This window comes from Macaca mulatta, chromosome 15 (genome assembly GCF_049350105.2).
Source record: "Macaca mulatta isolate MMU2019108-1 chromosome 15, T2T-MMU8v2.0, whole genome shotgun sequence".
NCBI classification, from domain to species: domain Eukaryota; kingdom Metazoa; phylum Chordata; class Mammalia; order Primates; family Cercopithecidae; genus Macaca; species Macaca mulatta.
Window position 1 is genome coordinate 46,725,810 of NC_133420.1, and position 24,014 is coordinate 46,749,823.

Below are 24,014 nucleotides of genomic sequence, written 5' to 3' on the forward strand. Positions count from 1 at the left end.
AGGATTAAATGCCTGAGCTATATTCATTTCCACCCCACACCTTCTCCCTATCTTTGCCTTTTTTCCCCTGTACTAATACCTCATTAAAGATGGCGCTCTTCCTGCTTCTTCTTCACTCACTTTTCCCGCGCGCGCGAAAATTGTTACTTAGTTGTTACTTAACAGCGCAAGCGCAACATGACGTCCGACCTGAGAAACCGAAACTAACCTGGCCACGCCCTTGGCAATGAGATCATTTCCGCCTTAGCCCAACCCCTTCCCCTCCAAGTGTATATAAGGCACTGCATTACCGCCATTAAACGAGACTTGATCAGAGCACTGTCTTGTCTCCATTTCTCGTGTCTCTTGTTCCCCAAATTCCCACCCCCTCCTCCAGGGCCTGCTCTGACTATCCCACGGGCCGGGATACGTGGCGCCCGAACAGGGACCTGGAAACGAGGGACTCCGTGAGGAAGAGGACGCCAAAGGACGGTCGACCGCTAATAAAGACAAAAGGAGTCAAATTCTTCCGATCACCGCGGGAACCTGCCGCGTCAGAATCGAAGGTAAGTGATGCGTCCCAAATGGGACAAGAATTAAGCCAACATCAAATATATGTAGGACAATTAAAAGAGGCTTTAAAGACACGAGGAGTAAAGGTTAAAGGTAATGATTTGTTTAAATTTTTTGATTTTGTAAAAGACACTTGCCCTTGGTTCCCACAGGAAGGAACTATTGATATTAAAAGATGGCGTAGAGTAGGGGATTGTTTTCAGGACTATTATAATACTTTTGGGCCAGAAAAAATTCCTGTAACCGCCTTCTCTTATTGGAACCTCATTAGAGATTTAATAGATAAGAAGGAGGCCAATCCGCAAGTCATGGCTGCGGTCGCTCAGACAGAGCATATTTTAAAGGTTAGCTCCCGCTCTAACCTCACAAAACCTCCGCAAGATACGGAGGAAGATCTCATTTCCCTCGAAAGTGATCATGAGGAAATTAAGTCTCCTTCTGTAACAGATAAAGAAATGCCACACGAAAACAAACCAAAAAAATACCCAATTTTACAGATGCTTCAAAAAGAGGAGGAAATTAATAAGCCTAATCAATTGGACATAAATTGGGATGATTTAGAGGAAGAGGCAGCTAAATATCACAACCCTGATTTGCCTCCCTTTACTTCATACCCACCCCCATATAATAAGACGCATAATGAGGCTTCTGCGCCTATTGTTATGGCAGCAATAGATCCCAAAGAAGAATTAAAGCAAAAGATTGCTCAACTAGAAGAGCAAATTAAACTTGAAGAGTTACATCAATCATTGATAATTAGGCTCCAAAAGCTAAAAACAGGAAATGAAAAAATACCCAACTCAGACGCTATGGAGGGTTCCTTGCGCCCACCTCAGCGGCCTGGACAACATGTTCCGAGAGGGGGGTTAGTCGCTAGCCGACATAGAGAAGACTCCTCCCCCAAAGACGTTTTTCCGGTCACTGAAACCATAGATGAACAGGGACAGGCTTGGAGGCATCATACTGGATTTGATTTTACTATTATAAAAGAGTTAAAGACTGCTGCCTCTCAGTATGGGGCTACTGCTCCATATACTCTTGCTATAGTGGAATCTGTAGCTGAGAATTGGCTCACTCCTACAGACTGGAATACCTTAGTTAGGGCAGTCCTTTCTGGGGGAGACCACTTAATTTGGAAGTCAGAGTTCTTTGAAAATTGTAGAGATACAGCTAAAAGAAATCAACAGGCAGGCAACGGTTGGGATTTTGATATGTTAACAGGTTCAGGTAATTATGCAGACACTCAGGCCCAAATGCAATATGACCCTGGACTGTTCTCACAAATCCAGGCTGCTGCTACAAAAGCCTGGAGAAAACTTCCCGTTAAAGGAGATCCAGGGGCTTCGCTCACAGCGGTTAAACAAGGACCCGATGAGCCATTTTCAGACTTTGTGCATAGGCTTATGACCACGGCAGGTAGAATCTTTGGAAATGCAGAAACGGGTGTAGATTATGTTAAACAGTTAGCTTATGAAAATGCTAACCCCGCCTGCCAAGCGGCAATCAGACCTTATCGAAAGAAAACAGATTTAACAGGATACATTCGCCTTTGTTCAGATATTGGGCCCTCATATCAACAAGGCCTAGCAATGGCCGCCGCTTTTAGCGGCCAAACAGTAAGAGATTTCCTCATTAACAAAGGTAAAGATAAAGGGGGATGTTTTAGATGCGGTAAAAGGGGACACTTTGCAAAAGATTGCTGTGAAAACCAAAATAGGAGTCCAGAAGCAAAAATCCCAGGCCTTTGCCCAAGGTGTAAAAGAGGAAGGCACTGGGCAAACGAATGTAAATCTAAAACTGACAGTCAAGGAAATCCTTTACCCCCCAGGCAGGGAAACGGGATGAGGGGCCAGCCTCAGGCCCCGAAACAAGCATATGGGGCAGTCAGTTTTGTTCCAGCCAGCAACAGCAATCCATTTCAAAACTTAGTAGAGCAACCCCAGGAAGTGCAGGATTGGACCTCGGTTCCACCTCCCACACAATACTAACACCTGAAATGGGACCACAAACCTTAAATACCGGAATATATGGACCCTTACCACCTAACACTTTTGGGCTACTTTTAGGAAGAAGTAGTGTCACCATGAGAGGCTTACAAGTCCTCCCTGGAGTTATCAATAATGATTATGAAGGAGAAATTAAAATTATGGCCAGAGCTATTGATAGTATTATTACTGTCCCTCAAGGAGTTAGAATAGCTCAGTTACTCCTGCTACCTTTGGTTAAAACAGATAATAATATCCAATACTCTAATAGAAATATAAAAGGTTTCGGATCATCAGAGATATATTGGGTGCAACCAATTACAAATCAAAAACCCTCTCTAACCTTATGGTTAGACGGGAAGGCATTCACTGGACTAATAGACACAGGGGCTGATGTAACTATCATTAAACAGGAAGATTGGCCCTCTCATTGGTCTACCACAGAAACTTTAACTCACTTGAGAGGAATTGGACAAAGCAGTAATCCTAAACAAAGTTCTAAATACCTAACATGGACAGATAAAGAAAACAATTCAGGCCTCATTAAGCCATTTGTCATCCCTTACCTACCTGTTAACCTTTGGGGGCGAGATCTGCTCTCTCAAATGAAAATTATAATGTGTAGTCCAAATGATATAGTTACTGCACAAATGTTAACTCAAGGATACACCCCTGGTAAAGGTCTTGGAAAAGGAGAGAACGGTATCCCACAGCCTATACTGGTTTCAGGACAACTTGATAAAAAGAGGTTTGGAAATTTTTAGCTCAGGCCACTGACATACCTGCACCCCAAAGGTGCGCTGACCCCATTACTTGGAAGTCAGATGAGCCCGTTTGGGTTGATCAGTGGCCTTTACTCAATGATAAACTAAGTGCTGCCCAACAGTTAGTGCAGGAACAACTAGCAGCAGGACATATTGAGGAAAGTAATTCCCCTTGGAATACACCTATTTTTGTTATTAAAAAAAAGTCTGGTAAATGGAGACTCTTACAAGATTTAAGAGCAGTAAATATCACTATGATCCTTATGGGTGCCTTACAACCAGGATTGCCTTCACCGGTTGCGATTCCTCAAAAATATTTTAAAATCGTTATTGACCTTAAAGATTGCTTTTTTACAATTCCCCTTCACCCTGCTGACCAAAAAAGATTTGCCTTTAGTCTTCCATCCACAAATTTTAAACAACCAATGAAGCGTTATCAATGGAAAGTTTTACCTCAGGGTATGGCTAATAGTCCTACCTTGTGTCAAAAATATGTAGCTGCCGCTATAGAGCCAGTCAGAAAAACATGGGCACAAATGTATATTATACATTATATGGATGATATTTTAATAGCAGGAGAAATTGGCGAACAAGTCTTACAGTGCTTCGCCCAACTCAAACAAGAGTTAACAGCAGCCGGACTACAAATAGCCCCAGAAAAGGTACAATTACAAGATCCATACACCTATCTTGGTTTTCAAATTAATGGACCCAAAATCATTAATCAAAAGGCCGTTATACGTCGTGATCATTTAAAAACTTTAAATGATTTCCAAAAATTACTGGGAGACATAAATTGGCTTCGGCCGTACTTAAAGCTCACCACAGGAGAGTTAAAACCTCTTTTCGATATATTAAAAGGAGACTCTAATCCAAAATCCCCCAGGTCCATTACTAAAGAAGCATTAATAACACTCCAACAGGTAGAACATGCCATTGCAACACAATTTGTTACCGGTATTGATTATTCTCAGCCATTAATATTCCTTATTTTTAACACAACAATAACCCCTACTGGCCTATTTTGGCAGAACAATCCCATTATGTGGGTACACCTGCCCTCCTCCCCTAAAAAGGTTTTGTTGCCTTATTATGATGCCATAGCTGATCTAATTATCTTGGGAAGAGAAAACAGTAGAAAATACTTTGGAATAGAACCCTCTACCATTATACAGCCCTACACTCAATCACGCATCCATTGGCTGTTACAAAATACGGAAGCCTGGCCAATTGCTTGCGCTTCTTATACTGGCGCGATTGACAACCATTACCCACCTAACAAACTTATTCAATTTTGTAAACTTCATGCGTTTGTATTTCCCCATATTACCAGTAAAGAACCTCTCAATGACGCATTACTAATTTTCACTGATGGATCTTCCACAGGACTTGCCGCTTACACTTACAATAATGTAGTCGTTAAATTCCAGACCACTTATACATCAGCTCAGCTGGTCGAATTGCAAGCTATAATTGCAGCACTATCAGCTTTTCCTTGTCAGCCACTTAACATTTATACAGAGAGCGCCTACCTGGCTCATTCAATACCCCTCTTAGAGACCGTGTCTCAAATTAAACATATTTCAGACACAGCTAACCTATTTTTACAATGTCAACAACTTATTCAAAAAAGGACTACTCCCTTTTTTCTTGGGCATATTAGGGCACATTCAGGATTACCGGGACCTTTAACTCAAGGTAACGCAACAGCCGACACGGCAACAAAAACCATAGCCACAGTCACTACAGACAATTTGCAACAAGCACAAAAAGCACATGCCTTACATCATTTAAACGCCCAAACCTTAAGGCTTATGTTTAAACTTACCAGAGAACAAGCTCGACAAATAGTTAAACAATGCGCCAACTGCATAACATATTTACCTGTTCCCCATCTAGGAGTTAACCCCCGAGGACTCATCCCCAATGAAATTTGGCAAATGGACGTTACTCACCACTTAGAATTCGGTCAAGTAAAATATATCCATGTATGCATAGACACCTATAGTGGATTCATCAGTGTAACTCTCCAAACAGGAGAGGCCACCAAACATGTCATAGCTCATTTATTACACTGCTTTTCTATTTTAGGAATACCCAAACAAATCAAAACAGATAATGGCCCCGGTTATATATCCAAAACCTTCTTACAATTTTGTAATACCCTACAAATTAAACATACCACAGGCATTCCCTATAATCCCCAAGGACAAGGTATAGTAGAAAGAGCTCATCTGTCATTAAAAACTGTTATCACAAAATTAAAAGGGGGGAGCTGGTACCCCGTGAAGGGTACCCCCAGAAACATACTCAATCATGCCCTGTTTATCCTTAATTTTTTAAATTTGGACAGTCATGGAAAATCGGCTGCCGACCGTTTCTGGCATCCTGAATCTCAAAAACAGTTTGCAATGGTAAAATGGAAAGATCCACTCGATAATTCATGGCATGGCCCCGATCCAGTTTTAATTTGGGGAAGAGGCTCAGTATGCATCTTCTCACAAAAAAATGATGCAGCCAGATGGCTGCCTGAAAGATTGGTAAGACAAATAAATCATAACCATTGTCAGTCCAGGGAAGATAAATCTCCCTGAGAAGTTCTTTCCTTCTTGTTTTTCAGAAAATGAAGCCTAACATGAAATTCCTTTGGAGAATAATCACTCTATACAACATAGTGACAGTCTATGCAGGTTTTGGTGACCCTCGTAAGGCAAGAGAATTATTACGAAAACAATACGGCCAGCCTTGTGACTGCAGAGGGGGACAAATATCTGAACCTCCGTCAGATAGAATCACCCAGGTGACCTGCACGGGCAAGACAGCTTACCTAATGCCAAACCAGTTATGGAAATGTAAGTCTACCCCAAGAGATACCTCACCTAGCGGGCCGCTCCTAGAATGCCCTTGTAGCTCTTTCCAATCTTCTGTACATAGTTCCTGTTATACATCCTATCAACAATGCAAATCAGGCAATAGAACATATTATACGGCCACGTTACTAAAAACACAAACTGGAGGCATTAATGACATACAAGTATTAGGATCCACTAATAAACTTGTACAATCTCCTTGTAACGGCCAAAAAGGAAAGCCTGTTTGTTGGAGCACTACCGCCCCCATTCACATTTCTGATGGAGGAGGCCCATTAGATATTACAAGAATTAAAACCGTCCAGAAAAAATTAGAAGAAATTCATAAAGCTTCTTATCCTGAACTCCAATATCACCCTTTAGCCCTGCCTGAGCTTAGAGATAATTTTAGGCTCGATGCCCAAACCTTTGATATCCTCAATGCTACTTACAATTTACTTCAAATGTCCAATACAAGCCTGGCCCATGATTGTTGGCTTTGCCTTAAGATGGGCCCCCCTATTCCTCTAGCTATACCTAACCTTTTATTGTCCTATGCCAATTACTCAAATGAATCCTTAGTAAATAATTCCTGTCCTATTATTCCCCCCCTCTTAGTTCAACCGATGACGTTTTCTAATTCCACTTGCCTCTTTTCACCATCATATAATAACACTAAAGAGATCGATTTAGGCTATGTTGTGTTTGACAACTGTACCTCCATAATCAATGCCACCAACCCTTTGTGTGCTGTAAATGGCTCGGTTTTCGTTTGTGGAAACAACATGGCATATACTTATCTACCTACACATTGGACAGGGCTTTGTGTTCTGGCCACTCTTCTCCCCGACATTGATATCATCCCTGGAGATGAACCTATCCCCATCCCCGCTATTGAACATTTTATTTATAGACCGAAACGAGCCATACAATTTATTCCCTTGTTGGCTGGACTAGGAATCACCACTGCTTTTACTACAGGAGCCACAGGCCTAGGAGTCTCACTAACCCAATATACTAAATTATCCAATCAATTAATCTCAGATGTACAGACCTTATCCAGTACTATACAAGATTTACAAGACCAAGTAGACTCGTTAGCAGAAGTAGTTCTCCAGAATAGAAGAGGTCTAGATTTGTTAACGGCAGAACAGGGAGGGATATGTTTGGCTTTACAGGAAAAGTGCTGTTTTTACGCCAACAAATCCGGAATCGTCAGAGATAAGATAAAAACTTTGCAAGAAGAACTAGAAAAGCGCAGAAAAGGCTTGGCCGCCAATCCACTATGGACTGGACTCGATGGACTTCTCCCCTATCTCCTGCCATTTCTTGGTCCTTTACTCACTCTTCTACTCTTCCTCACTCTCGGGCCTATAATCCTTAATAAGCTTATGGCATTTGTCAGACAACAAATCGAGGCCTTCCAGGCCAAACCTATACAGGTCCATTATCATCGCCTTGAGATGACTGAAAATGGTGAGTCTTATTTACCTTAATAAGACCACCTCCCCTGTGTGCTGAACTGGACAGTCAATGACGGGTAAGAGGACACTATCTCCATCGGAGCCTAAGACAGGAGGGCCGCCTTTGCTGCTGCCTTATCCCATGACGGGCCTAGAAGGTGGGGGTGAGTTGACCCAACCTAAGACAGGTGCAGTTCCCGAGGGGTTTTCTTATCATAAAAATATAAAAAGGGGGACCTGTCCGGAGCTGCACGCCCCGGCCATAGCAAATAATAATTAAGGATTAAATGCCTGAGCTATATTCATTTCCACCCCACACCTTCTCCCTATCTTTGCCTTTTTTCCCCTGTACTAATACCTCATTAAAGATGGCGCTCTTCCTGCTTCTTCTTCACCCACTTTTCCCGCACGCGCGAAAATTGTTACTTAGTTGTTACTTAACAGCGCAAGCGCAACATGACGTCCCACCCGAAAAACGAAACTAACCTGGCCACGCCCTCGGCAATGAGATCATTTCCGCCTTAGCCCAACCCCTTCCCCTCCAAGTGTATATAAGGCACTGCATTACCGCCATTAAACGAGACTTGATCAGAGCACTGTCTTGTCTCCATTTCTCGTGTCTCTTGTTCCCCAAATTCCCACCCCCTCCTCCAGGGCCTGCTCTGACTATCCCGCGGGCCGGGATAATTTTTGAAACAGAGTCTTGCTCTGTGGCCCAAGCTGGAGTGCAGTGACATGATCTTGCCTCACTGCAACTTCTACCTCCTGTGTTCAAGCGATTCTCCAGCCTCAGCCTCCTGAGGAGCTGGGATTACAGGTGCGTGCCACCATGCCCAGCTAATTTTTGTATTTTTAGTCAAGATGGGGTTTCACCATATTGGCCAGGCTGGTCTCGAACTCCTGACATCAAGTGATCTGCCTGCCTCGGCCTCCCAAAGTGCTGGGATTATAGGCCTGAGCAACCACCCCCAACTAAGTCTGTCTGTGTTTAAAGTACAAGAAAAATCCAGAAGAAATTTCCACCAAACGGATAACAATGACTTTTGCTTTTTATATTGTAAACATCTGTATTGTCTGAATTATTTGATAAAAAGCATTTTAAATTACTTGTTTGTTATTACTTTATTGTTTTAAGTGAACTGTTCCCTCCACAGTTAGATCAGAACTCTCTCTGATCTAACTGAATTGAATAGAGTTTTGTCTTAGGGAAAAGTAAAGAAAAATCTTTTTCCTTGATCCTTTATTCCATATTCTGACTCTGTATGTGATTATGTAACAGTCATGATTAACTTGATCACCATGACTTGACAAACTGCAGCCTTTAAGACTGACTGAGTCATAATGATTGGGAAGGAGATTTTATTTGTCCTGGTGCTGCCAAGTATTATCGACATCTTCTATTTAATGACAAGTCAGTAAATATGTGAGCCACTCTGTGTTTCTGGCACTTTTTTTCTGTTATTCTTACTTTGCAAAGACTTTTTATGCCTGCAATTTTATTAACACCTCTAATATCCAAAAGAAACAGAGTGATTCTATAACAAGATATTTTAAAGAAAAAAAAAAGACAAGCGGAATGAGATATGTAACCCAATACTGTTTCTAGAAATTAAAAGTATATGCCCACCATGCACATTATGTAAGAACATGGAAAAAAAACCTCTATGCACATCAAAGAAATCACAGTAGTTACCTATAGTAGGAGAAGAAAAGTAGGGAATGGAGTTATTTTGTTTTTGTTTTTTCTTTTTTTGAGGCTGGATCTCACTTAGACACCCAGGCTAGAGTGCAGTGCCACGATTGCAGCTCACTGCAGCCTCCGCCTCCCAGGTTCAAGCTATGTTGCCCAGGCAAGTCTTGAATGCTTGGCCTCAAGTGGTCCTTTTGCCTTGGATTCCCAAAGTGCTAGGATTACAGGCATGAGCCGAAGAACCCAGCCTGGGAATGGAATTTTGTTTTGTTTTATTTTAAGTTACATAAATTAATGAGAGAGAGAGAGAGAGTGAGAAAGAAAGAATTTGGCAGCCCAGTGGGGATAAAGTGCAACAAACTCTGATGAGTATGAATTCAACTCTCAGTATTTTGTTTTTAGGGTCCATCCAAGTCGCTTTATGTACATCGATCCCAGTGCTTCTGATGCTGCATATATCCCATGGTATGCATCCACCACACTTGGTCCACACACTCTGTTATGGGCTGGACTGTGTCTTCCCCAATTTCATGTGTTGAAGTCTCCAAGTACCAGTACTCACAATGTAACTGTATTTGGAGATAGGGCCTCTCAAGAAGTAATTAAGGTTAAATGAGGCCATATTAGTGAGCCCTAATCCATTTGACAGTATTTGAAGACAAGGCCTTGGAAGACGTGATTAAGCTAAACTGAGGCTGACAAGTGAGGTTCTAATCCAATATGACAGGTACCCTCACAAGGAGAGACATTGAGCCGGGTGTGGTGGTGGGCCTGTAATCCCAGCTTCTAGGGAGGCTGAAGGACGATCACTTGAGCCCAGGAGTTCAAGGCTGCAATGAGCTGTGATACCCAGCACTGCACTCCAGCCTGGGTGACAGAGCGAGACCTCAAAATAATTAAAATTAAGTAAATAAATTAAAGACATTGAATCTTCATAATGACTGGGAGTTACACATTGTTCTTATCCCCATCTTTCTGATGGCTGAACTGAGTGAGGCAAAGAGAAGGTAAGTCTTTGAAAGCTACACAGCTAGTAAGTGGCAGGTGCAGGCTTCGAACCTGCAGCCGTCTAATACCAACCACTTAGCTTCACGTTCAACCCCTGCCTGATACCACCTCTCCTTGCAGAGGCCGGGTCAAGGCCTGATGTTTGCTAGGATGTGACTTGTGGGGCACCTCAGTGGCAAGAACGCTCACTCCTGCCTGGGGGCGTCTGGCAAGGGTTCCTTGAGGTGACCTTGAATTGGCTCCTGGAAGGCGAGGCCAGGAGTCCCCAACCCCCCTACACACATAAACACATGCGCACATGCACACACACACACATGCACACACACGCGCGTGCACATGCACTTAGGCACACACAGAAACGCGCACACACACACAAACACACTCAGATTCCCTGACACTTGTTTTCCTCCTGAGACCTTTTCGGGGCGGGGCTCTCACCCTCCAGAAGCAGCCCCGCCTTGCAGTGGCCCCACCCTCTCCTGGGACCTGTCATAAAGCTGTCCTCCTGCGCCCGGCCGCGCAGCCCCAGCCGCCTTCCCCAGCAGTGGAACCCACCGGCTCCTGTAAGGAGACCTCCTGCTTTCTTTCCTTCGCTTTTCTCCCTCCCTTAACCCCCTTGCTTTCTTCTTGCCAAGTTTCTAGACGCCCCAGTGAAGGAGGTTTGCGCTTCGCCCTCCTCCCTTTACGCCGAAATGACCGCTGGGTCTTGCACTCGGAGGATCTTGGGAGCCCAAGTCTAGACGCCTCCCGGCCCTGCACTTCCTTGGAGAGCTTGGAGACGCGCGCGGGAGGGAATAGGAAAGCTTGGTTACAATCCGGGACACCCGGTAGCTGCCTGCACCCGGGAAGGGGCAGGCCGGGGAACTTGCGGGACTGCACAACTCAGGGAGGGTAGAAGAAGAAAGATCCGGGTGGGGGTTTGGGAAGGGGCACGCAGGCGGCGGTGGGAGCAAAGGGCGAGCGGGCAAAGGCCGGTCGCCCCGCCAGGCCCCCTCTTCGGGCGGGCGAGACCTTCCCGGGACCTCGCCCCTCTGGGGCCAGACCCTTTCCAGGAGGGCTTCTGGACTTGTAGCGAGTTTGGAATGCCCAGCGGTTGCTTTCTAGGGAAAACGGACAAAGATGTGTGGACACTTAAAAAGTTGAACTCATAGAAATAACAACTAGCATGATGGTTGCCAGAGGCTGGGAGCGGATTCGGGGGTGAATGGGAGCTTGTTGGCCAAAGGGTACAAAGTTCAGAGACTAGAGGAGTAGGTTCTGAGATCTGTTGCACTGCAGGGTGACCAGCGCCAATAATATGTATTTCAAAATAAGAGCAAACTCAAATGTCTCACCATAAAAATCATACTTAGGGTTGGGCGCGGTGGCTCATGCCTGTAATCCCAGCACTTTAGGAGGTCGAGGCGGGTGGATCATTCCAGCTCAGGGGTTCTAGACCAGTCTGGCCAACATGGGGAAACCCCATCTCTACTAAAAAACCGGGCGTGGTGGCAGGCGCCTGTAATCCCAGCTACTCAGGAGGCTGAGACAGGAGAATCCCTTGAACCCGGGAGGCAGAGGTTGCACTGAGCTGAGATGGCGCCATTGCACTCCAGCGTGGGCGACAGAGCAAGACTCCGTCAACCACAACAACAACAAAAAGTCTTAATTAAAAAAAAAAAAGAAGAAGAAGAAAGAACAACCCCAGGCTGCAGATCGGACCGCCCCCCTAGCTCCCGGCCACCCGCGGCACCGGTGGGGAGCTGGGGAGGTCACCGGCAGCTCCAGAACGTTTGTAACTGGATTGTTTGTAGCGGATGCACACGCGGGAAGGCTCGGGTCCCAAGTGATTCTTCGGAGTTCAGTCAAAGCAGAACGTCCTGAACCCCCAGCTCTGGGCAGCCTTCATCATCCTCGCTTGCTTTGGTGTAGAGTTTAAGCTCAAAATCGGTTTGGTGTGCAGTTTAAACTCAAATCCCTCCTGGGCCAAAGAAAACTCGCGCCCGATGGCTGAGACCAAGTGGCTCACACCTGGAATCCCAGCACTTTGGGAGGCCGAGGCTAGCTATAGCAGATCGCTTAGGCAACACAGTGAGGCTCGTCTCTACAAGAAAGAGAGAGAAAAAAGTATTAAAAAAACAAAACAAAACAGACAAACAAAAGGCACCTGAAAATGGGGCGAAGCAGCGGCGCCCCCCGGTGGTTTTCGGGAGTTCTGAGACTGCCTTGAAATGCCTGGCTCCTTCTTTCTGAAAGAGGTGCATGGACTTCTTTCTATGGGGTTCTTTGTGTTTGATGCTTTTTCTTAGAATTCACTCCATGTGAGATGAGAAACGGAATGGAATATTCGCACTCCCCGTAACTGTTCAGTGCCATAAAGAAACTCTAGCCTAGCAGTGGCTGGGAAGAATTTCTTTGCTGATTTATATTTTTTCCTTGTCTTGAAGATTTCTTTAAACTTCAGTTTCCTCATCCGTACACTGGCAATGATACTAATGTCTATCTTATAGGGAAGTTATAAGCATAAAATGAGGTAATCTGTATGAAGTGCTTAGCACAGCACCAGAAACATAGTAAATATTAAATGAATGTGGTTGGCATTATCTGATAATGATGGGATTTGAGGATATTGTAGTTGTGCTATCTGGGCTCAGTTTGATGGCTAGGGAACTGTTAGAATGCAGTCATTTCATGGCAGTTGACTACATATTTACTGTGTTCTAGGAGCTTCAGGATGGTTCGTACTAAGATATGGACCCTGAAGAAGCACTTTGTTGGCCATCCTACTAAGAGTGACTTTGAGTTGAAGACAGCTGAGCTACCACCCTTAAAAAATGGAGGTAAGCAATACTCAAAATATTTCAGAGTTGGAAGGGACTGTATCAGTTAGCTTTTGCCACATAACAAACTACCCCAAAGTCTAGTGACTTTAAGCAACAATGGTTTATTAGTTCACAATTCTTTGGGTTGGCAATCTGGGCTGCATTAAGCTGGGTGGTTCTTCTTAGGTCTCATCTGGGGTAAGGTTAATTTAGGATGGGCCTTGCTCACATGTCTGCTGGTTAGCAGGCTTTCTGTTGGGGTGCATGCCTTAGTTCTCATCTATGTGGCCTTTCTAGTAGGCTAGTTTAAGCTCTGTTCTTATAGTGGTGCCATAGATCTAGAGCAGCAGGAGTTGGCAAGCTCCAGTGGGCAAGCATTTTTTTTTTTTTTTTTTGAGACAGAGTCTTGCTCTGTTGCCCAGGTTGGAATATAGTGGCATGATCTTGGCTCATTGCAAACTCTACCTCCCAGGTCCAAGTGAGTCTCCTGACTCAGCCTCCTGAGTAGCTGGGATTACAGGTATGCGCCACCATGCCCTGCTAATTTTTGTATTTTTTTTGAGACGGAGTCTTGCTCTGTCACCCAGGCTGGAGTGCAGTGGAGCAATCTCGGCCCACTGCAACCTCTCCTTCTCAGATTCAAGCGATTCTCCCTGCCTCATCCTCCTGAGTAGCTGGGATTACTGGCACCCACCAACACGCCCAGCTAATTTTTTTTTTTTTTTGTATTTTTAGTAGAGATGGAGTTTCACCATGTTGGCCAGGCTGGTGTCGAACTCCTGACTCCAGGCTGGTCTCCAACTCCTGACTTCAGGTGATCCACCCGCCTCGGCCTCCCAAAGTGCTGGAATTAGGGCATTAGTCACATTGCCCGGCCTTAATGTTTGTATTTTTAGTAGAAACGGTGTTTCCCCATCTTTGCCAGGCTGGTCTTGAACTCCTGACCTCAGATGATCAGCCCGCCTTGACTTCCCAAAGTGCTGGGATTAAAGGTGTGAGCCACCATGCCCCACTGTGCAAGCACTTTTCAAGCCTCTACTTGTGCCACATTTGCTAGTATCCCACGGTGAAAGCAAATCAGAAAACCAAGCTCAGATTTGAGAGGCAGAAAATAGATTTCTTGATGGGAGAAATGGCAAGGAGACCAGCACACAAGGGTGGGACTTATTTGTGGCCATTTTGCAATCTGCCACAAAGACCTTACCAGGGTTTTCTGTGTGAAGCCTCGATGTCACGTGGCAGGATTCCCCTGCTTTCATTGATAATTGAAATTCATGCTTGAGTGCGTTACTCTTCCTGGCTTTGACCAGACTATGGGGAGGATGTCCTCTGTATCCTCATGAGCCTGATGATGGCAGTGAGGTAAGCACTGCCCAGTAGCTATATGAAGAGTTCAGACTATAAGAGGAGTCTCTAAGGAGTGTTTACAGGTAGGTATAAGCTTTTGAGAAAAGGGGATGCAATTAAGTAGCATGGCAAAGTGATCAGTCGCATCTAAACTGTGATGGCTATGACTCAAATTCAAAATTCCAAAGAATGTGTACATGAGCGTCACTCCAGCAAAATGCATGTTCTCTAACACTCACTGGGGCTGGTGGTGAAACTGGAACATAATGGTTTAAATGTGGCCTTGGGCAAGTTACTTAAATAAAATGGAAACAATATTTGTTGAATATCAAATGACATAATTCATGTAAAGCATGGAATGAGTGCTGAGTAAATAGCATTATTATTATTATTATTATTATTATTATTATTAACTGGGCTGGGCCAAAAACGAGAACCCCTTCTTGTCTCTGCTATAGAAGCACAGATAGGAAGACATTCCTGAAGCAGAGTATTATCTGTGTTGTTTTAGAATACCAAAAACAGGCTGGGCGTGGTGGCTCATGCCTGTAATCCCAGCACTTTGGGAGGCCAAGGCAGGCAGATCTCTTGAGGTTAGAAGTTCAAGACCAGACTGGCCAACACAGTGAAACCCTGTCTCCACTAAAAATACAAAAATTAGCCGGGTGTGGTGGCAGGCACCTGTAATCCCAGCTACTCAGGAGGCTGAGACAGGAGAATCACTTGAACCTGGGAGATGGAGGTTGCAGTGTGCAGAGATCAAGCCACTGCACTCCAGCCTGGGGAACAGAGCAAGACTCCGTCTCAGAAAAAAAAAGAATGCCAAAACAAAGGCATCAGGCCTTGAGCTCTGTTTTTTTCCTTCAACTTTTATTTTGAGGGATACATATGCAGGCTTGTTATACGGGTAAATCGCACGTGGCTGAGGTTTGGTGTCCGAATGATCCGTCGCCCAGTTAGAGAGCAAGGTACCTCATACGTAGTTTCTCAACCTTCATCCCAGTCGCACCCTCCCCTGTCTCGTGGTGCTCAGTGTCTATTGTTCCTCTCAGGCCTTGAGTTTCTAATTGCCTATGGTATGCTTTATTTTGTAGAGGTCCTGCTTGAAGCTTTGTTCCTCACCGTGGATCCTTACATGAGGTATTATTTATTTCCCCCCTCAAAATGCTAATGCTGTGTCAAATGCTATTTGGAAGTAGTTCATCTTTTAAAATATCCAACTGACTTAAAACATTGTCGCTTTCCCTCTGTTTCTTGCAGCCAGTAACAGTGATGGGATTCATGTACATTCATCTTTTGCAGGCAAAGGTCTAAGTAGCTTAGTGAGGGATCACCTCGGTTCCTTTGTCCCAACCATCTCCTATCTGCCCTGCACAATTTGCCTTTCACTGCTCAACAGAATTACTTCCAGAAAAAAAAGAAAAAGAAAAAAAACCCTTAAAAGAAAAAAATAAAAAATAAAGCCTGGGCAACATGGCAAAACCCTGTCTCTACTAAAAATACAAAAAATTAGCTAGGCATGGTGGCGCATGCCTATCGTCCGAGCTACTCAGGAGGATGAGGCAGAAAGATCACTTGAGCCTGGGAGGCAGAGGTTGCAGTGATCCGAGATCGTGCCACTGTACTCCAGCCTAGGTAACGGAGTAAGACCCCATCTCATAAAGAAAAAAGAAGCCAAACCCAAATTTGTCTATTTCACTACTGGCAAATAATTTGGATAGAGGAAGATGCTAAAACTAAAATCAGCTTCTCTGGCCTTCCATTTACCTGTATTCTTTTAATGTAGGTAAATCTGCAGTTGACTCAAACTTATATACTCAGCAAACAACTCAGGGAAGGGAGGAAATCAAAAGGCTTTATTGACCACTAAGTCCTCATTATTTTTTTGCCCAGGTAAATAACATAGCCATCATTCTTTTACATTTTTTTCATAGCTCATTGATAAAGATTCAAATCTGAAGAGGAAAATACAGTTTAAAAATGTTAATTGGCATCTTTTTGTGTAGCTAGTGTTTTGGGTAATAACCACCCAGTGGTGCCTGGGTTATATTTTTTAAGTCATTGGTAGAAATTCATCTTTACCGGAACATGGCGGTAAGACTTTTGTGTTCACTCATTAAAAAATCCAATCGGAGTGCTTATCTGAGGTCACAGAGCAGAACTTCCTCTAACAGCTTTCCTCCTGCATCTCACCTAGTTGTAGCCCTTCATCTGTCTGGGTTTTATTGCCGCATACACTTACCCAGCAGTTTTCCATTAGCTTGAAACTCAAAACAGTCCCCCGACGCTCTTATGTGTTAAGAATGGATTTTTTTTTTTTTTCAGATTTTTAGCCAAAACATTGAAAGAAGGTGATAGAATGATGGGGCAGCAAGTGGCCAGGTAATTATTTCCATTTGTCCCAATGCTTGGAAAATATGTCTCCTCTTTACCTCCTGCTGCATCCTGTCTCTGTCCATCACTCCTACAATTTCTTCAGCCTGTGTGGTTCACTCACTGTGTGATCTTGGAATCAACTTGGGAAATCTTGTTCCCTTTCTGACTAGCTGGAAAGGAGGGAAGGGTGTGAAATCAGCTTCACTTTGCCATCCTTACTTTTAATTACTTAAAAAAAAAAAAAGTATTCGTCCAGGTCATGATTATTGTAAAAATTCAAATAAAACAAAAATTTTTATCTTGGAAATTGAAAGTTCCCCTGTCATCTGAACCTTAAGGCAACTATTGTTAATATATTATTATTTCAAAAATTGTGGGCCAGCACAGTGGCTGATGCCTGTAATCCCAGCACTTTGGGAAGCCAAGGTGGGCAGATTACTTGAAGTCAGGAGTTGGAGACCTGCCTGGCCAACATGGTGAAACCCTGTCTCTACTAAAAATATAAAAATTAACTGAGTGTGGTGGTGCATGCCTGTAATCCTAGCTACTCGGGAGGCTGAGGCAGGAGAATCGCTTGAACCTGGGAGGCGGAGGTTGCAGTGAGCCAAGGTTGCACCACTGCACTCCAGCCTGGGCGATAGAGCAAGAGTCCATCTCAAAAAAAATAAAGAAAGAAAGAAAAGAAAAAGAAAAAGAAAAATTGTTCAGTGCACATACTTTTATATATAAATTTCGCTTTTTTTTTTGTTATTATTCTTTTGAGACAGAGTCTTGCTCTTGTTGCCCATGCTGGAACGCAATGGCACAATCTTGGCTCACCGCAACCTCCACCTCCCAGGTTCAAGCGATTCTGATTCCTCTGCCTCAGTCTCCTGAGTAGCTGGGTTTACAGGCATGCACCAGCACACCCCGCAAATTTTGTACTTTTAGTAGAGATGGGGTTTCTCCATGTTGGTCTGGCTAGTCTAGAGCTCCTGACCTCTGCTGATCCTCCCGCCTCAGCCTCCCAAAGTGCTGGGATTACAGGCATGAGCCACCACACCCGGCCTATATATGAATTTTAAATGGAATTATATGCCCTTCAGAAAACTGCTTTCTCTCAATTAGTATGTTAAGGATATATTTTATTGACAGTATATAAATATACCACCTACTTTTTAATAGCTGCAAGTTATTTTATTATATTCCACTATTTAACTAATCTACTACTGATAACAACTGTTTTCAATTTTTTCTATGACAAATAATTCTTGAAGGAGCATGTATGTATTTATATGTGTGTATCTGTGTATTCTTTGCCTTCTTGGATGAGTATTGCTTTACATTAAATTCCCAGAAGTATAAATTCTAGACCTAAAGAAATGTATATTTTTAATCTGAAAAGATGATGACAAATTGTTCTTCAGAAAAATTTTATGAAGGCCAGACGCAGTGGCTCATGCCTGTAATCCCAGCACTTTGGGAGGCCGAGGCAGGAAGATGACTTGAGGTCAAGAGTTTGAGACCAGCCTGGCCAACATGACAAAACCCCATCTCTACTAAAAATACGAAAATTAGCCAGGTGTGGTGGTGGGCATCTGTAATCCTAGCTATTCAGGAGGCTGAGGCATGAGAATCGCTTGAACCCAGGAGGCAGAGGTCGCAGTGAGCTGAGAACACACCTCTGCTCTCCAGCCTGGGCAATAGAGTGACACTTGGTCTCAAAAAAAAAAAAAAAAGAAAAAAAAGTATGAATGTTCACTCCTACAAATAGTATTAACCTGTTTCCCTTATACTGTTCACCATCAGTCTCAGCAACCTGAGATGAATATATTGATACTTTATGCTTAGTTTAGTTTGCATTTCTTTTATTATTAGTGATGTTGATCTTCTTTTTGTAGGTTAATTCTCAATTTTCTTCTGTGGATTGTCTGTTTATATCCTTTGCCCTTTTCCTTTAGGTCTTATCATTTGTTATATTGATTTGTAAAAGCTTCTTGTATGTTCAGGATATTAGTGTTGCAAATGTTCGCGTATTTGTTGATCTTCCTTCTGTGTCCAATTACAGTTTAAAATTTTATGTGATAAAATTATAAGTATTTATAATTATGGTCCTTCGGTTTCATCTCATGCTTAGAAAGGGATTTCCCACTCCATAATTACTAAAATATTTATTTATGCCGGGGGCGGTGGCTCACGCTTGCAATCCCAGCACTCTGGGAGGCCAAGGCGAGCGGATCACCTGAGGTCGGGAGTTCAAAACCAGCCTGGCTAACATGGCAAAACCCCATCTCCACTAAAAGTACAAAAATTAGCTAGGCACAGTGGTAGGCGCTTGTAATCCTAGCTACTTGGGAAGCTGAGGCAGGAGAATCGCTTGAACCAAGGAGGTGGAGGTTGGAGTGAGCAGAGATCGCGCCATTGCACTCCAGCCTTGGGCGACAGAGCGAGACTCCGTCTGAAAAAAAAAAAAATTATTCATGTTTTCTGTATTTTATAGTTTAATTTGGGATTTTGGCAATATGCAGCAAGAGTTACAAACGTTTTGGGCTGGGCGCGGTGGCTCAAGCCTGTAATCCCAGCACTTTGGGAGGCCGAGACGGGCGGATCACGAGGTCAGGAGATCGAGACCATCCTGGCTAACACGGTGAAACCCCGTCTCTACTAAAAATACAAAAAACTAGCCGGGCAAGGTGGCGGGCGCCTGTAGTCCCAGCTACTCGGGAGGCTGAGGCAGGAGAATGGTGTGAACCCGGGAGGCGGAGCTTGCAGTGAGCTGAGATCCAGCCACCGCACTCCACCCTGGGCGACAGAGCAAGACTCCGTCTCAAAACAAAAAAGAGTTACAAACGTTTTAATACTCTTTGACCTAGTAATACCATTTATAGAAATCCTGACTAAGGAAACAGTATTGAGCCAAGTGCAGTGGCTCATTCCTATAATCCCAGCACTTCAGGAGGCCGAGGTGGGTGGATCTGGGAGTTTGAGACCCCATCTCTACAAAAAAATACAAAAAAGTCTGGGCACAGTGGCTCACGCCTGTAATCTCAGTACTTTGGGAGGCTGAGGTGAGTGGATCACCTGAGGTTAGGAGTTCAAGATTAGCCCGGGCAACAGGGTGAAACCTCGTCTCTACTAAAAATACAAAAATTAGCTGGGCGTGGTGGTGGTCGCCTGTAATCCCAGCTATTCAGGAGGCCAAGGCACGAGAACTGCTTGAACCTGGGAGGTGGAGGTTGCAGTGAGCCGATATCATGCCATTGCACTCCAGCCTGGGCAACAGATTGAAACTCTTTGTCTCAAAAAAAAAAAAAAAATTGGTTGGGCATGGTGGCTCACGCCTGTAATCCCAGCACTTTGGGAGGCCAAGGCAGGCAAATCACGAGGTCAGGAGATCGAGACCATCCTGGCTAACACGGTGAAACCCCATCGCTACTAAAAATACAAAAAATTAGCTGGTCATGGTGGCGGGCACCTGTAGTCCCAGCTACTCTGGAGGCTGAGGCAGGAGAATGGTGTGAACCTGGGAGGCGGAGCTTGCAGTGAGCCGAGATTGCACTATTGCACTCCAGCCTGGGCAACAGAGCGAGACTCCGTCTCAAAAAAAAAAAATTAGCTGGATGTGGTAGTGTGCTACTGTGGTCCCAGCTGCTCAGGAGGTCAAGGTAGGAGGATCATTTGAGCTCAGGGGAGGTTGAGGTTGCAGCAAGCCATGATCACACCACTACACTCCAGCCTGAGCAACAGAGAGAGACCGTGTCTCAAAAAAAAAGAAAGAAAATAATAATGTTTATGAATATTAATTAAAATATATTTCCTAGCAAGCAGACTCAGAGAAAAAAGGAAAAAATAATTAACATTGGGAAAAATACTGAAAGTATCCTAATAAAGGGGGCATAATTAAATTCATTACATTTTTTGAAGGATTCTTACTAACATGGAAAAAAGTATAAATTATGTAGACCAATGTAATGTTGACAGATAAATTATAGGTTATAAAACATATACAATTACTTCAATTATGTAAATATGTATAAAACAGCCGGGTGCGTGGCTCACGCCTATAATCCCAGCACTTTGAGAGGACAAGGCAGATGGATCACGAGGTCAAGAGATCAAGACCATCCTGCCCAATATGGTGAAACCCCGTCTCTACTAAAAATACAAAAATTAGCTGGGTGTGATGGCACATGCCTGTAGTCCCAGCTATTCGGGAGGCTGAGGCAGGAGAATTGCTTGAACCTGGGAGTCAGAGGTTGCAGTAAGCCGAGAAGGCGCCATTGCACTCCAGCCAGGTGACAGAGCAAGTCTCTGTCTCAAAGAAAATAAATAAACATAAAAAAATATGTATAGTACACATTTTTAAATATACCATTAAGATTGACATAAAATACACCCAAATGTTAGCAGTTGTCTTTGTGCTGTGAGATTAGAACTGATATTTTTATTTTATATGTTTAGAATTTTCTAGAATAAATATGTGTTATATAACTTTATGATCTGGGGACGAAAGATGGTAAAGAAGGATAAAGAGTTGGATGAAGAAAAGGGAATCAGTAAATGAGACAGAAAGGGTGCATCTTAGAGGAGGAGGCAAAAAGCCAGCAGAGATCATCAGTATCCTGGGAACCAGTGAGGGGAGACTTTTGGGTGACCCTGTGTTAATAGAGTGGAAAAGGGTAGGCCGGGCGCAGTGGCTCACACCTGTAATCCCAGCACTTTGGGAGGCCAAGGCAGGTGGATCATCTGAGGTCAGGAGTTCGAGACCAGCCTGGCCAACATGGTGAAACCCCGTCCCTATTAAAAACATAAAAATTAGCCTAGTGTGGTGGTGGGCGCCTATAATCCCAGCTACTCAGGAGGCTGAGGCAGGAGAATTGCTTGAGCATACTTATATGTTGAGTGAAAGGGACAGAGAGGAAAATCTCAAAGATTCTGGAGAGTGGAGGCCAAGGGAAAGAGAGCGACACCTGAAGAAGAGAAGGCTAGTGTCCAGGTCACCTTGAGCCAGAGGACAGAGGCCTCTTGCTTAAAAGGAAGAGAAGTGGGTGAGAACAGGCGCTCCTCACCCCATGAGCCACTCCTCAAGTGGCTGGGTAAGTTGAGAGTTCTCTGATGATCCCTATGCCGATGGCTAAGAATTAAGATGGAGGGGGTGGTGGACTATCAGTTGTGGAATATCAACCTCAGTGCCCTTTTATCAACACTAACCCCACAGCATCCTGACTCCTTTGAAAGGGAAGACATGTCCCATGCCTTAATGTCTTAATGTGCTTTATCTTTCAGAGTTGTGGAAAGTAAAAATGCAGACCTACCAAAAGGAACTATTGTACTGACTTCTCCAGGCTGGACAACACACTCCATTTCTGATGGGAAAGATCTGGAAAAGCTGCTGACAGAGTGGCCAGACACAATACCAGTGTCTTTGGCTCTGGGGACAATTGGCATGCCAGGGTGAGTTTCATGGATATAACCCCAAAAGAGAAGCAGAGGTTATACTTTCTGATTGAGCTATTCCTCTTGTGACAACCAGCATCCCCCTCTCCCAATATAGCTTCTAGATATTTCCAGAGTAGGCTTTCAATTAGATATTCTGATCTAAGATACACAAAGCCTTTCCCAAACATTATCTCCTTTTAAAATAAAATGGAGACCGGACACGGTGGCTCAAGCCTGTAATCCCAGCACTTTCGGAAGCCGAGGCAGACGGATCACGAGGTCAGCAGTTCGAGACCATCCCGACCAACATGTAGAGACCAACATGTCTCTACTAAAAATACAAAAATTAGCCAGCCATGGTGGCATGTACCTGTACTCTCTGCTACTAAGGAGGCTGAGGCAGGAGAATCGCTTGAACCCAGGAGGCAGAGGTTGCAGTGGGCCGAGATCACACCACTGCACTCCAGCCTGGGTGACAGAGTGAGATTCCATCTCAAAAAATAAAAAAATAAATAAATAAAATAAAATAAAATGGAGATAAGATGAAGAAGCCAAAAGTAAAGAAATTCCTGAGGGAAAATTAATGGTGTACTTTGGTCAATGGTTTGGAGAGCAAATACATGTGCACTTCCAGCTTAATTGAAGAAAATGATGCAAAACTTTGGGGGAATGATAAATCTGTGGAGTCTGGACAGCTAAAAGACACCCTAGGTTTCAAAGTTCAACTTCTCTTATTGTCTACATTAGAAGTCCTAGCATTCTTGAGAGTTGACCCATCCCAGCCAGGTATGGTGGCTCATGCTGGTAATTCCAGCACTTTGGGAGGCTGAGGCAGGAGGATCGTCTTACGTAAGGAGTTGGAAACCAGCCTGGGCAACATAATGAGACCTTGTCTCTACAAAAAAATTTAGAAATTAGTTGGGTGTGGTGGTATGTGCCTGTAGTCCCAGCTACTTGGGAGGTTGGGGGGGGAGGATCCATTGAGCCCTAGAGGTTGAGGCTGCAGAGAGCTATGATTGTGCCACTGCACTCCAGCCTGGGCAACAGCGCAAGACCCTGTCTCAAAAAAAATTTTTTTGTAAAGGGAGTAGTTCTGAATTGCTAGCATTCATAAGAATCACCTAGAGTCTTATTAACATTTGGATTATTTCTGAATCAGTGGGTCTAGGGTGAGGCCTGAGAATCTAAATGTTTAGTAAACATTTCAGCTGGGTACGGTGGCTCACACCAGTAATTCCAGCACTTTGGGAGGCAGAGGCGGGCAGATCACAACGTCAGGAGTTCGAGACTAGCCTGGTTAACATGGCGAAACCCCGTCTCTACTAAAGATACAAAAAATTAGCCAGGTGTGGTGGCGCGTGCCTGCAATCCCTGCTACTGGGGAGGCTGAGGCAGGAGAATTGTTTGAATCCAGGAGTCTGAGGTTGCAGTGAGCCAAGATCATGCCATTACACTCCAGCCTGGGCGACAGGGCAAGACTCTGTCTCAAAAAAAAAAAAAAAAAAAATTTTTCAGGTGATTCTGAGACAGGTGGTGCTGCCTCCCCCTTTTGAAAAACACTGTGTTAAGGGAATGTTAGATATATGGATTCTCAGAAAAGGTGCTTTCTGTGCCTGTCATTGCCTTCTATTCAATTCCAACCTCCCATGGGCCTCAAATATAGTCAGAGGCTGTGTGAGCTAAGTAATGTCAACAGGTAGTTGTTTGTTTTTTTTTTTTTTTTAATGTAGAAATAACTTTACATGAATGTGTCTGAAATTC

General features: G+C 44.0%; 1 protein-coding gene across 1 annotated transcript in view; it reads left to right on the forward strand.

Moving 5' to 3' along the window:
- The first annotated feature begins 10,736 nt into the window (after positions 1-10,736).
- LOC711690 (prostaglandin reductase 1) overlaps positions 10,737-24,014 on the forward strand; it is a 35,446-nt gene continuing 22,168 nt past the window's right edge. Inside the window, exons 1-5 of the mRNA XM_015117105.3 lie at positions 10,737-10,874; positions 13,015-13,130; positions 15,554-15,599; positions 16,785-16,841; positions 22,101-22,268. Coding sequence (XP_014972591.2) covers positions 13,025-13,130; positions 15,554-15,599; positions 16,785-16,841; positions 22,101-22,268 — 377 coding nt within the window. The 5' untranslated portion in view covers positions 10,737-10,874; positions 13,015-13,024. The remainder of the gene's footprint in view (positions 10,875-13,014; positions 13,131-15,553; positions 15,600-16,784; positions 16,842-22,100; positions 22,269-24,014) is intronic.